Source organism: Canis lupus, chromosome 22, assembly GCF_011100685.1.
Source record: "Canis lupus familiaris isolate Mischka breed German Shepherd chromosome 22, alternate assembly UU_Cfam_GSD_1.0, whole genome shotgun sequence".
NCBI classification, from domain to species: domain Eukaryota; kingdom Metazoa; phylum Chordata; class Mammalia; order Carnivora; family Canidae; genus Canis; species Canis lupus.
In genome coordinates, this window is record NC_049243.1 from 46,461,709 (window position 1) to 46,476,882 (window position 15,174).

The 15,174-nt window shown below is 37.0% G+C and overlaps 1 protein-coding gene across 1 annotated transcript in view; it reads left to right on the forward strand.

The window, feature by feature from the left end:
* DNAJC3 (DnaJ heat shock protein family (Hsp40) member C3) overlaps nucleotides 1-15,174 on the forward strand; it is a 92,057-nt gene that overhangs the window by 22,178 nt on the left and 54,705 nt on the right. Inside the window, exons 3-4 of the mRNA XM_038569878.1 lie at nucleotides 5,846-5,970; nucleotides 7,855-7,929. Coding sequence (XP_038425806.1) covers nucleotides 5,846-5,970; nucleotides 7,855-7,929 — 200 coding nt within the window. The remainder of the gene's footprint in view (nucleotides 1-5,845; nucleotides 5,971-7,854; nucleotides 7,930-15,174) is intronic.

Genomic DNA, 15,174 nt, shown 5'->3' on the forward strand with positions numbered 1-15,174 from the left:
TTCTAGATTCCACATATAGGTGAAATCATAGGAAGGGTGCCTGCTGGCTCAGTTGGTGGAGCATGTGACTTTTGATCTTGGGGTTGTATGTTCGAGCCCCATGTTGGGTGTAGAGTTACTTAAAAATAAAATCTTTAAAAATAAAATAAATGAAGCGGTGCCTGACTGGCTCGGTCAGTGGAGCATGCAACTCTTGATCTTGAGCCCCAAGTGTAGAGGTTACTTAAAAATAAAAAAAACTTTAGTAAAATAAAATAAATGAAATCATGTGGTCTTTTCCTTTTTTCTGACTTATTTCACTCAGTGTAATACCCTCTTCGTCCATCCATCTTATTCATGTTATTGCAAATGGTAAGATCTTTTCTTTTCTTTTCCTTTTCCTTTCCTTTTCTTTTTCCTTTTCTTTTTCCTTCCTTTCCTTTCCTTTTCCTTTCCTTTCCTTTCCTTTCCTTTCCTTTCCTTTCCTTTCCTTTCCTTTCCTTTCCTCTCCTCTCCTCTCCTCTCCTCTCCTCTCCTCTCCTCTCCTCTCCTCTCCTCTCCTCTCCTCTCCTCTCCTCTCCTCTCCTCTCCTCTCCTCTCCTCTCCTCTCCTCTCCTCTCCTCTCCTCTCCTCTTCTCTCTCTTCTCTCTCTTCTCTCTTCTCCTTCTCTCCTTCTCCCTTCTCCCTTCTCCCTTCTCCCTTCTCCCTTCTCCCTTCTCCCTTCTCCCTTCTCCCTTCTCCCTTCTCCCTTCTCCCTTCTCCCTTCTCCCTTCTCCCTTCCCTTCCCTTCCCTTCTTTTCTTTTCTTTCGATGGCCGAATGATATTCCTCTGTGCATGCACTTTGTCAGCCACATCTTAAGGTTAGGTGTCATCCTATTTTGTCATTATTTTAATCTCTGATAGGCACTCAGTAAAAGTTTGAATGAAGGAGTGGGTAGAGTTGGGTTAGCTGGAAGCGAGGATAAAAATTTTTTGTGTCTAGGCAAGGGTGTTGGTCTTTTCTGCTTTCCACCACCACTGTGTACATCATTTGTATGTATTTTCTGATGTATTTTCTCCAGATAGTAGTTGTGGGTTTTTTTTTTGTGGCTAATTTTCTCATATTTGAGTTGTTTGGTAGTTTGAGAATTAGACCTTAAATCTAACTCTTATGTTCAAATTTCCAATAAACTATTATAACAATTTGGGATCCCTGGGTGGCGCAGTGGTTTAGCGCCTGCCTTTGGCCCAGGGCGCGATCCTGGAGACCCGGGATCGAATCCCACGTCGGGCTCCCGGTGCATGGAGCCTGCTTCTCCCTCTGCCTGTGTCTCTGCCTCTCTCTCTCTCTCTCTCTGTGACTATCATAAATAAAATAAAAATTAAAAAAATCTTTAAAAAAAAAAACTATTATAACAATTTGAATGACCTGTTTTCAAATGAAATTTAATATTTCTATTTGTAGGCTTGTAAGTATTTTAAATAATGAACTGTATTGTATATTGAATGGATAACATAATGATTATTTTCAAAGTTATCAGATTTTGTATTATGAGAAACTAAGCATGAATTACTTAAGCCAATCTTTATTCAGCTGCTGCTTTATGCACAATGATACAGGAATGGACACTAGTTCTAGGAACTAACTGTTGGTGTTTTAAGATGAAGATGTGGGAAAGCCTTTTTTTTTTTTTTTTTTGCCATTCAGGTGACCCTATACAGCTAAGAACATTGGTTCTTTTTTTTTTTTTTTTAAGAACATGGATTCTTGATTCACACATTGAGCCATTATCATTTGATTCCTTGTTTTTGTAGGTTTTGTTACAAATTGGGGTTCTAATCCCATTTCATGTCTCAAGAAATACCTAAAAACTGAAGAATAAAGCAAATGAAAGTGAGCGCTCCAGAATTATTATTTTTTAAAGATTTTATTTATTTGACAGAGAACGAGCAAGCACAAACGGGGAGCAGCAAAGGGAGAGAGAGAGAAACAGACTTCCCACCGAGCAGGGACCTTGATGTGGGGCTCAATCCCAGGAATTTGGGATTGTTACCTGAGCCAAAGGCAGATGCTTAATTGACTGAGCCACCTAGGCACCCCTCTGGAATTATTTTATATAGATATTTTTAAATATATGCATAATCAAATACTTAATACAAAAGCTATATCATATATAACCCTCTTTGGAGGTTTTTCTATGTAGACTGTAATGATCAGTTTTTTCCTAAATAGAAGTCCAATGCAATTTTTAGTGAAGGTGCCTTTTTGATAAAACACCCAACATCATCACTGAGCATTCTTCTTTTCTTGAAAGAACTAGATACAGAGTTCAAAATAAGCAACATCTGTGTTTGCAAATGCCATTGCCAATCTCATATGAGAGAATGATCTGGATATCCTGGTGAGACACATCTCTATAAGAGCTATGTCTGTTCTCTGGAATCCCTGAGTGGAGTGGCTAGCAGGGAAAAAGGGAACTGTGTGATCAGATGTTTGCTTTGCCACCTGGATGGAAAGTACTCCAAATGGAAAACTTTCCCAGACCAATGATGTCACAATCTATGAGCAGCTCGTCTTCCAAAAGCAAGAGATGGCAGTGTCTGCCAGAGCTTCTGTGCCAACTCGGGAGGACTGCTGGGACCAGAGGACAGGCAGTGTAGCACAGACCTCAGCCCTCTCTCTCTCTCTGGTCCCCTCTGACAAAAACCTCTTCTGGACTGAACAGAGTGAGGCAACAAAACATTTACTCCCCAGGATTAGAGACCTGGCTCTGGAAGGTAAGACCCACGGGAAGGGAGCCATATTCATCTGGAAGCTGGGAAATGTTTTCCTTGGTCAGTGGCTGGGCTCATGTTGGCGTGCTTCCTTCTTGTCCACAACAGGTTGGCACTAAGGAGAGCAAACAAAATAGAAGCCAATTTAAAGGGTCTGTTGGACTTTCTCAATGAGAAGGACCCAGGAATCAGGGCCAGAAGCAAGGGACGAGTAGGGTAGGGGTGAGGAGACCCTGTGGGAAAAGCTGGCTAGCTCCAGGGACCTGTGAAGTATTACAGTGTCCTGTGGCAATAAGAAAGACCAAAGAAGCTGTGTCTCTTCTGACTTCTTTTAGTCCCTTGCTTGTCCTAGGCATGTCTCAGTGTTGGTATTTATTGTGGTGATCAGCAATTTGTTTCCATTTCCTTTTATTTGAATACCTGTGGGCCGGGTGATACAGTGACACAAAAGTGAATTCACTCGAATTTATTTCTCTAGACTGACGTGGTATATAATAGTATCAGAGGGAGTGGTAAGTGTTATGGGCACAGTAAGAGGCATACTATCTTACCGAATGCTATGGAAATGGAGGGAATGGAAGGTATATTTTCACATGTATAATCAAATAAGTCATTTGAGCTGTGCCTCTGAGATCGAATAGGATTTGGACATATGAAGATGATAGTGTGTGATGTATACTCCAGGCCTTAAATTGTGTTATATCTAGTATTTATTTTTTGCTTAGTGTAAATAAGTCATGGAAAACATGAGGTTTTTTTTTCTCTGATTAATGAATGTAGAAATACTCCCTGTTCATTGTGACACATTTTGGGATATGTATATACAGTATAAACAAAACCCCATCTGTCTGCCCAGATGACTTCTGTTGACCTGTGGTAAATTTCCTTTTACTTTCAGAGGAGGTCACTTAAGCATCAGAAATCCTCAGGTATCAAATCATTCTTACAGCCAACTATGCTGATCAGATTCACATATTTAATTTATTGCATATTCTAAATTGAATATGAACTGAACCTAAAAATATTCTATATCATGTGTGCTCTAAATATAGTTACTCTGTTTACTTTTTCTTCAGGCTAATTACAGTTTTTTGTAGGAAATGTCCTATATACAGGCTGCTGACCGTGTTCTTTTTCCCTTATCTTCTAAGCCAAATGGGCCAGGAAAGAAATTTCAGTGATACTTAGCTGGGATACATGGATTGTTTTTGGTTTTTGTTTTAGATTTGAGAAAAATTAAGTTTATTTTTATTGTTAAAATTCCCAGTTCTCTTCGTTTTTTAAAAATTTAACTACAATAAAATATGTAGTACAATAGAATGCATATTACAAAATTTACCATTTTGACCATTTGTAAGTGTATGGAGTTAGTGACATTAAGTACATTCACATTGTTGCATGACCTGTACGACCATCCATCTCCAGAGTTTTTTCATCATCCCAAACTGAAACTCTGTACCTATTAAACAATGTTCCCCATTTTTCTTTCTCATTTCCCTCCTTCCTCTTTCTTTCTTCGTTTCTTTTTATAATAGCCATTCTAATGGATGTGAAGTGGTATCTCAGTGTGGTTTTGATTTGCATTTCCCTAATGAATCGCTAATGATGGTAAGCATCTTTTTGTATGCTTTTGACCATTTGTATATCTTCTTTCATAAATGGTTTTAGAGCCTACTTTCTCCTCCTGCTCCACCTTTGCCCAGAAGTACTTCAGGTAGTTTAATGCCATTAATGACTGTTCGAAACCATGATTTTGAATGATTATATACTATCTGCCATACAATTTCCATTTATCTTGTTTTTCAGTTGATAAGATCTTTAGGGAAAGAACTTTCAGAGAGTTTTATTATTTATTTATTTATGATTGAATGAATGAATGGATGAGAGATGGAGAGAGCATGAGTGGAGAGAGGGAGCAGTAGACACCCCTGCTGGGCAGGGAGCCAGATGCAGGGCTCCATCCCAGAACCCTGAGATCTTGAGGTGAACTGAAAACAGACACCTAACCAACTGAGCCACCCGTATCCTGCCCCCGCCCCCCCCCCCCCCCCCCCCCCCCCCCCCCCCCCCCCCCCCCGGCCAGGGAATTTTAGTTGTAAATCTTATAATGTTGAAACATCTGTGTGCATAAATAAATATTTATTTGTTTAAGACACATGGCTGTATTTGATCAAGAACATATATATTTCAAAATTGCTTTCTAGAAGGACTGAAGCATGAGGTTTACTTCTAATTTTAGAGTAGAATTAGCTCAGAACCTAACGCATCCATTTTCCTTCTTTCAGATATTGTTAACTTAAATAGTCTTGCTCTCATTTCCATTCTCCTCCTCTGTCCTAAGATTGCACCTTTATTTTTTCATTGCCATTTTAGTTGGACTTTGTGAGGGAGCAGAGATTGCTCATTTAATATACCAGTTTAATTAGAAGTCTATAATGATTTTCTAAAATCCTATAAATAAAGCATAGTCACATTCTCAGTATTTTACTTAAGGAAATTTCCGTGAAGACAAAGATTGAGTTGCATACTTATAAAAGTTATGAGTTGAATATAGTTAATATCTTAACCCAGAGGTTGGCAAACTTTTTCTTGAAAGAGCCAGATAATGAATATTTAAGCTTTGCAGCCATATAGTCTCTCCGTACATATATTTTCATTTTTATTTTTTGATAGCTCCTTAAAAATATAAGATATTCTTGACTTGAAGCCTGTGGGTTGGTTTGGCTCAGAGACTCTAGTTTGTCAATCCTGTTCTCGTTTTATTTGCAGTGATCTTGCTAGTCAACACAACTCTTTATTGATGAAGAATTATTTATTTATTTATTTAGAGAGTGCTTGCACATGCATGAGAAAGAGCAAGCAGGGGGAGGGGCAGAAAGAGAGAGGGAGAAGGGAGAGAATTTCAGGGACTCTGCTGAGTGCAGAGCCCAACATGGAGCTCAATCTCATAACCCTGAGATCATGACCTGAGCTGAAACCAAGTCGAGTGCTTAACCCACTGAGCGACATAGGTGCCTCTTGTTTTAAGAGAACTGCAAACTCTCGTACTGTTCAGATTTTGGGTTTTTGAATAAATTACCAAGAGCTAATATTTATTATTTTAATTTTCAGATGGTGACCCAGATAACTATATTGCTTATTATCGGAGAGCTACTGTCTTTTTAGCTATGGGCAAATCAAAAGCAGCACTTCCTGATTTAACTAAAGTGATTGAATTGAAGATGGATTTCACTGCAGTAAGTGGGTCTGAACTTTCTTTAAAGGAGAATATATGGGAATTTGGAAGAGGTAATTTCACTTTTTTAAGGTGAGGATTGGTCTGCTAGGCATAGCTGGAGGATGTAGAAAACTGCTGTGGTGTAGTGGCCTGGGCAACAAGAAAAAATCCAAAGTCCTTGGAATCAAGGGTCTTTGTGCAAGATGAACAATGGGTATAGCTGCTGATTTTTAGAAGCTTGGCAATGGTGTTAGCTTTGTGGTTTAGAAAGACTTCTCGAGGGTGGAGTGTAGGATAGGATGTGAGTCTGAGTAACCAGTTGATCATGAAGCTGTTGAATTAAAAGACTGTCAAGTGACTGACAACAGTTCTAATTAAGGCTGTAGCAGAAAGAATAAAGAAAAGGAGATAGGTTAGATAAGCAGTGGTTTGTGGAGAGGACACAGTCAGGAATTAGACTGATCCTTCCCTGCAACCAACACACAAGCCTCAGAAATGGAGGAATTTACAGTCTAATGGGATGTCCTGATGATCGGCAGGCCAATGTAATGGCTTAAAATAATAGAATAAGTTAGATGGTTTCAAAATTAGTTTGGTAACTCATTTATTGTTTATATCTTACTGTATTCCAAAAAGAACTTGAGATAACTGATTAGGTAGGGGTGAATGTTTGGTTTGAAATATTACCCTCATTTTAGGACGGAATTCCCAAAGGTCAGATTTTTTTCTTTAATCTCTTTACCTAGCTAAGCACAACCTTTCACAGAGGGTAAGTAGTTTATTTTCCTAGTATTATAATAGCTAATAGGTAGTTTAAGTGGCTTTCATCTTGCTTTTTGTGTGTATTGATGCACTTAACAGAGGATTAGGGCCTTTTTTATGTATTGTAAAAGTAATATATAAGTTTTAACGGACTGTCAATGTGGTTTCTGTCTTATGGTCACATTGGTCATCAGAAAGTTGGTATTCTTGGAAGAGATGGGATTATGCACATAAGAGGAATATCAGACAGAGTGGGGGAAATGATGCATGTGGAAAGGAAGAAGTGTTGTTCTTTGGTTATAGTAGAGTGAATATTTCTACTGAGAATTAATAAAAACATAATTATTCCTAGAATTTTGATTGGTAAAGTCCCAAATTATATAACTTTTTTTTTGTGGTGACAAAAAATTATTACAATGGCAAAAAAAAAATTAAATTGAGATATAACATCAAATTCATCCTTTTTTAAATTGTATAATTCAGTGGTGTTTAGTATATTCACAAGGTTCTGCAAGCATCACCATTGTCTAGTTCCAGAACATTTTTGTTGCCTCCAAAGGAAATCTAGTACCTATTAGCCATCCCTCCCCATTTATGCCCTAGCCTCTGGCAACCATTTATCTTTCTGTCTATATGGATTTGCTTATTTGGACATTCAATATAAATGAAATCATACAGTATGTGGCCTTTTGTGTCTGACTTCTTTCATTTTGCATATTTTCAAGTCTATCCATGTTGTAACTTGTATCAGCACTTCATTTCTTTTTATGGTTGGATAATATTCTACTGAATGGATATATCACATTTGCCTATTGATTTTTTAGGTGATGGGAGTTTGGGTTGTTGCCACTTTATAGCTATCGGTATGAACTTTCATGTACAAGATTTTGTGTTGACACATTGTGAATTTTGGGGGGTATAGCACAAAAACTATTTTTAACAAGTATGGTTATGTAAAAGTTAATAATAAAAATTACACACATTCATTGGTTCCAGGAATTGTTCTCAAAGTGCCAAGTCAAATGGGCATTGGAAAAGTAAATATTTCATTAATGCTTCATTAGCATATTTGGTTTTGTTTTTTGTGTTTAAAGAAAATTTGGAAATGCATGGTACTCAGAACACCTTTTTTTTTTCCTAGGCAAGATTACAGAGAGGTCACTTATTACTCAAACAAGGAAAACTTGATGAAGCAGAAGATGATTTTAAAAAAGTGGTAAGTTCAGTTTGTATTTGACTTTATTAAGAAGATGTTGAACATCATTATGAAGATGAGTGAACATATTGGACTTTTTTTTAATAGTAAGACATTTAGTAATAACCTTATAGCTAAAAGGGAAAATCTTTTGATTTGTGTATATAAAATCACAGTTTCTGAATTAATACATAGTGGCTGACATGAAAGAATCACTTTAATAGTTGAAAGGTAAAGTTTTGAGAAAGAATATATAATTTTTTTAAAAGATTTTATTTATTTATTCATGAGAAACACAGAGAGACAGAGACACAGGGAGGGGGAGAAGCAGGTTTCCTCTGGAGAGCCCGACGTGGGACTAAATCTTGGGACTCTGGGATCATGCCCTGAGCCAAAGACAGACACTCAACTGCTGAGCCACTCAGGTGTCCCAAGAATATATAATTTTAATTCAGTTTATATAGCTCACATGTTCTGCTTTGTTTTCCAGGAGAATCAAGAGATGTCAGCTTAACTATTCTAAAACTCCCTTCATTTGATTTGAAAGGAATAATAAAAGGGAATTTTGTAATTACCCATATGGCTACAGATTGTAAAGTGTTTTGGATATGTTAGGGGGTGGTACAGATTACATGTAACTGAAAAATGATTTGGAGAGACAGCCGATGTCTTTTTGCCCTCATGAAGCTTGTTTTTAAGATTGCATTTTTGTTCCTTTTTTTTTTTAAGATTTTATTTATTTATTCATGATAGAGAGAGAGAGAGAGAGAGGCAGAGACACAGGCAGAGGGAGAAGCAGGCTTCATGCTGGGAGTCTGACGCGGGACTTGATCCCGGGACTCCAGGATCACTCCCTGGGCCAAAGGCAGGCGCTGAACCGCTGAGCCACCCAGGGATCCTTCATTTTTGTTCTATCTGGATTTGTTTCTGGAGTGGTCTAGAAAAAAGCATGTATAGGGTTGACCTTTGAGCAATATAAGTTTGAACTGCATGGGTCCACTTATACATGGGATGTGTAAGTACTATTAAGTGTATTTTCTCTTCTTTATGATGTTCTTAATAAGTTTTTTTTCTCTACCTTTATTGTAAGAATACAGTATGTAATGCATATACAAAATATGTGTTAATTGCTTGTTATTGATAAGGCTTCTGGTCAACAGTAGGTTACTAGTAGTTTTGGGAAGTCAAGTTATGTGCGGATTTCAACTGCATGGGGTGGGTGGCGTCAGATCTCTAATCCTGTGTTAAGGGTCAACTGTCTAAACTTCATTGTTCATTATTTGCATTTTTGTAGTTTTTAAAAATGCTTAGTTACTAGATGGTAACCACTCTGAAAATAAAACCGAAATTTCTAATATTTCATAACCTTTGTCACAATGCTCAGTCATATGCAGAGAAATCCAAAAAATGTTAGACTTAATTGTATTAAAATCTAATCAGTAGCTGTGTCATGGTCTCGGTAAAACTGGATGTCCATTTATGTTTATCTAATTTTCCCTACTAGGTAAGATCTTGAGAGCAGGCTGAAGGACAGGTGATGGGGAGATCATGGTGTTGGAGTCACCTTTCCTCAGCCCCGTTCTTGTATATAGAAAGTATTGTGAGAAATTTGTTGGATGGATGGATGATAAAACACAATAATGGATTTCCTTCTTTTTAACAGATGGTTAAATCTATTACAATTTTTTTTAAATCACAACATTAGAATAGTCTTTTAGAAATAACACAATTTAGAATAAAGCTTTAGCAAAAATTAATCCTTATTGGGCAATGGATGTGTTCTTTTGGAAAAGTGAGTTTTTGGAACTTTGGGTATGTCTTGAGTTAATATCTTTTTCTTTTCTTTTCTTTTCTTTTCTTTTCTTTTCTTTTCTTTTCTTTTCTTTTTTTTTCTATTCTTTTCTTTTCTTTTCTTTTGAGTTAATATCTTTTCTGTGATCAATATTAAAACCTCAGAAACATGAAGGGAGACTTTCATGAGACTTTCCACTTATAGATTGTTTTCTGATAGTCCTACTTCCACTAGTGCTTTCTTAAAACTGCTCTTATTATTGTTACAGGATTCTTCCATGAGAATGTGCATCTGTACTGAATGATTTTTCACTTTTAGTTGAAATTTTTATTGAGATAATTATGAAGCAGAGAGATCCTGTGTACCCTTTACCCGACACCCACTTTCTCCCAGTGGTCTTAGAAACCTGTAGTACCATATTACAACCAGGGAGTTGACATTGATACGATCTATGAACACTCAGATTTCCTCAGTTTTAGTGTTTACTTCTTTGTGTGTGTTTAATTCGATAGCTTTTTTTCTTTATGCCACAGTTAACATACTGAGTGCTTCTGTTGTCACAAGGATCCCTCCTGCTGCTCCTTTACAACCACACCCACTTCCCTACATACTGTTCCCGCAGCTCATCTATAACTTTGGGCAACCGCTAGTTTGTAATTCATTTTTAAAATTTTGGCATTTCAAAACTTCCCCTTTTTCACTGTTTTGAATAAAACTGCTACAAACATTCTTGTATAGGTTTTAGTGTGAACAAGAGTTTTCATTTTCCTGGGACAAATGCCTAGAAATACAATTTTCTGGGTTGTATCATAATTGCCTGTTTAGTTTTATAAGGAACCACCAAATTGCTTTTCAGAGTGCCATTTTATGTTCCTCTACATCCCTGCCAGTGCATGGTTTGGTCACTGTTTTTTATTTTAGCCATTCTGAGAAGTGTATAGTGACAGCTCATTGATTTTTAATTTGCATTCCCTAATGTTTAATGATCTTTTCTTGTGCTTATTTGTCATCCTTTTTGGTGTAAAGGCGGTTCGTGTCTTTTGCCGATGTTCTAATTGGATTGTTTGCTTGTTTTACTATTGTGTTTTGGGACTTATTTTTGTATTTTAAATGCTTTACCACATGTGTGGTCTGAAAATGTGCTTACTCAGTCCATGCCTTGTTTTCCCCTTCACAGGGTGTGTCAGAGAGCAAACATTTTTACTTTTGGTGATATCCAATTTATTGGTTTTCTGTTTTCTCCTGTGTATTGTGTTTTTGGTGTCATACAAAGAACTAGTCATCAAGCCATAGGTTTCAAAGATTTTTCTCCTGTGTTATTTTTAAAAACTTTTATGATTTTATGTTTTACATTTAAGACTGTGATCTATTTTGAGTTAATATTCATGTAATGTATGAAGTTTTGGTTGAGGTTGATTTGTTTTGTCTTTGGGTATACCATTGTTCCAACTGTGTTTTGAAAGGCTTTCCCTCCTTCACTGAACTGCTTTTGCACCTTTAAAAATAGGACAGTTGGCTGTACTTGGGTGGGTATATTTCTGGGTTCTCTAATCTGTTCCACTGATCTATATGTTTATTCCTCTGCCATTGCTATATTCTCTTGATTTCTTAGCTCTGTAAAAAGTCTTTTTTTAAAAAAGATTTTATTTGAGAGAGAGAGAATGAGAGAGAATGAGCAGGGGGGAGAGGGAGAAGCAGGCTCCCTTGCTGAGCAGGGAGCCTGATGCAGGGTTGACCCTGGGATGATGACCTGAGCCAACGCAGATGCTTAACCTACTGAGCCAGCCAGGTGCCCTTGTAAAAAGTCTTAACGGGGAGTGGAGTGATTGCTCTGCACTTTATTCTTCTCTGTCAATATTGTTTTAGATGTTCTCTGGCCTGTGCCTTTTTTCTTTCTTTTTTTAAAAAATATTTTATTTATTTATTCATGATAGAGAGAGAGAGAAAGGCAGAGACACAGGCAGAGGGAGAAGCAGGCTCCATGCAGGGAGCCTGATGCGGGACTTGATCCTGGGACTCCAGGACCACGCCCTGGGCCGAAGATAGGCGGCAAACTGCTGAGCACCCAGGGATCCCCTGGCCTGTGCCTTTTCATATAAATTTATTTTTTTTATTGTTTTTATTTTTTATTTTTTCATATAAATTTAAAATAAACTTGTCTGTTTACACAAAGCCTTGCTGATATCTTGGTAGGAAAGGAATTGCGATAAAGGTCAGTTTGGGGAGACGTGAAATCTCTATTATGCTGAGTCTTCTGATCCATGAATACAGTATGCCTCCCCATTTGTTTAAGTCTTTGATTTAAAAAAAAAAAGGGGGGGGGGGAATCCCTGGGTGGCGCAGCAGTTTGGCGCCTGCCTTTGGCCCAGGGTGCGATCCTGGAGACCTGGGATTGAATCCCACGTTGGGCTCCCGGTGCATGGAGCCTGCTTCTCCCTCTGCCTATGTCTCTGCCTCTCTCTCTCTCTGTGTGACTATCATAAATAAAAATTAAAAAAAAATTTAAAAAAGGTCTTTGATATCTTTAATCAGTGTTTTGTAACTTGCAATGTACAGATCCTGTACATATTTTGTTAAATGTATATATCTAAGTATTTCTTTTAGAGTGATCTTAAGTCATACTGTGTTTTTAATTTCATTTTTCACACTGAATAATCTTTTTGTTATTTTTTTCTTCAGAAAAGTACTCATGTATTTAATTCTGTAAGATAAATCTTAATGCATATGGATGGGAGGCCAAGTTAAATCTTACCACTAAAGAAGCTACATTTAACATGTAACAAAAATTGTGTTGTGTGTAAGAATAATTATAATTAGATTGGTTTTGGTTTAGAGAAAAATACAAGTACAGAATTTATGTAGTTTACAATTATTTTGTGTTTTATTTGCAGTAACTTGAGGTAACCTAGAAATACCTGGATTTAAGATTCAGATTAATAATAAGAAAATCTTATGTGTTGGGGTACCTGAGTGGTTTAGTTGGTTAAGTGTCTCCTTTGGCTCAAGTCATGATCTCAGGGTCCTGGGATCAAGCCCCATGGAGCAGGGAACCTGCTTCTCCCCCTCCCTCTGCCTGCTCCTTTCCCTGCTTGTGCTCACTCTCTCATTCTCTGTCTCTGTCAAATAAATAAATAAAATCTTTAAAAAAAATAGAAAAAGGAAAATATCACATGCATGTTTTTTGTCTGAACAGTAATTATAATGTCCTAGAGATGTTTGTATTAGAGGGTCAAAATAAGAATATTGGGAAGAACTTTTTCAGTTAACATATATGAAATTGATTACATTTTAAGCATTTGGGAATCTAGATTCTACTGGGCAAATAATAAAAGAATATTATCAGATGGACAAGAGATGAGAACCCAGTGTCTACAGTGTCCAGTGTTTGTAAATGAAGAGATAAACATTAGAACTATTCACAGGATCACTAGCTGTTATGTGTAGCAAAAATAAATAACACAGAGCCTAATATTGATGGGACTTTAAGGAGATGTTTCTAGTCATATAATACTGTTGATATGGCAAATATAAACTTTTGCAGAAAAATATGGCAATAAGTGTTATGGAAAAAACACATTTTGCTCAAAGATACTTATTAGAACTCTGTTTTGGAAACTCTTAGAGAATATTGTGTCAGTATGACAGAATAATGTTAACAAGAATTATTTATGTATGCTATTGATTTATAGATCTAGATGTACAAAAATAATGTCAATTAAAAAGCAAAATAAAAATTGTGTGTAAATGTTATTTTTAATTACAGAAAACTTTTATGTGTGTTAAATTGGTATAAGTGGCAAATATTTCAAAATCTCCTGCTTTAAAGTTGTATAAAACAAATTTTGAAGAAAGAAAAGTTTTAGAACAAGAGGCAGGAAACCTTGGGTTTTAGATCTGCCTTTGTACTTTAACCGGGTGTTTGCATAGCGCTCAGACTGTATGGGGCATATCACTAAGGGGTTAGTCTGGATTGTTTCACTTAATCACTGTTCCACCTTTGGAGTGTGGTATACTGGTAGTCTCATTTTACAGCTGAGGAAATAGAGGTTTATAGAAATTTGGTGACTTGTCCGAATTTACACTTATAGTAAGCATTTGGTTTTAAGATTCCAGATCTTGTATTCTTAAGCACTATACTATTGGCTCTTTGCTATCATTAGTAATTGTATGCATTCTGTGAGGGCTGTTCCTACTGGATTTGGTCACAGGACTCAAACACATGTATATGTTTCACATGTTGCAGAACATTTGTTGCTATTTGCATAAGAAAATGAGAAAACATGTATTTGCTTATATACAGTATACAGATGAAAGCCTCTGGAAAGGTATGCAAGAAACAAATAATATTAGTACCTCTTGGAGGAAAAGTATAAATTGACTTTGAAAAGTTCTTACTTTCTGGGGACCTTGTTTACCTCAGTGTGAAGCATAGAGATTGTGTAGGTGATATCCTGTCTTTAAAGTTTGGTACAGGGCAGCCCCAGTGGCGCAGCGGTTTAGCGCCGCCTGCAGCCCAGGGTGTGATCCTGGAGACCCCGGGATCGAGTCCCACATCGGGCTCCCTGCATGGAGCCTGCTTCTCCCTCTGCCTGTGTCTCTGTCTCTCTCTCTAGCTGTGTCTCTATGAATAAATAAATAAAATCTTTAAAAAAAAAAAAAAAGTTTGGTACAGTAAAATAGATGATTTCAGGGTCTGGTTTGAAAAGATAAATTTTGTGCTAGGACTGTATTTTATCTTTACCAATTCTTATACTTTAATATTTAGAGATTTGTGAATATAGATGATATATAATACCTTCTTTTTATGTTTTTAGTTAAATGGGCTTTCTGTGGTATTTAAGAGCATTTATCAGCCTATTAGGTATAGTAAAGATTTAATCTTACTAATAAAGTGCAATACACAACCAGGTAGATGTATTCAGTTACATTTTATATGATGGAACAGAAGTTTGGATATACTCTTTTTGAGCTACAGTAAGAATCTCATTCTTTGTCATGGGTACAGGTTACTCTGCTGCTGGAGGGTCTTCTGTAAATAAGCATCACCTCAGGTCCATACCAGCTATCCTATTCCTAAACAGTCTCTTCCATGATTTAGTTTGTCTTTGAGCTATCACTGACTCCTGCTGTAACCAGCGCATGTGGTCACTTGTTAGTTCAGTTACTACTCAGTGCGTATTATTTGCAAGGCAGGGTGGTAGGAGTTAGAGGTTGCTGATGAAGAAAATTGGTCTCTGCCTTTGGAAAGATTATTCTAGGGTAAGAAATGATAGGCAAATATTATACCATAATGACGAGTGTTATGATTGAGCCCTGTGGGAATGGACAGAATGGTCACCTACCTTAACTGGGATTTGGGGGTCTGGAGTCAAGAAGGGCTTTCTTAAAGGAGGGAATGTACTGGAAATTTGAATGTTAAGAGGATGAATGAATCTGTGTTAGCAAGGTGGCTGGGAGGGCCATCCTAGCAGAAG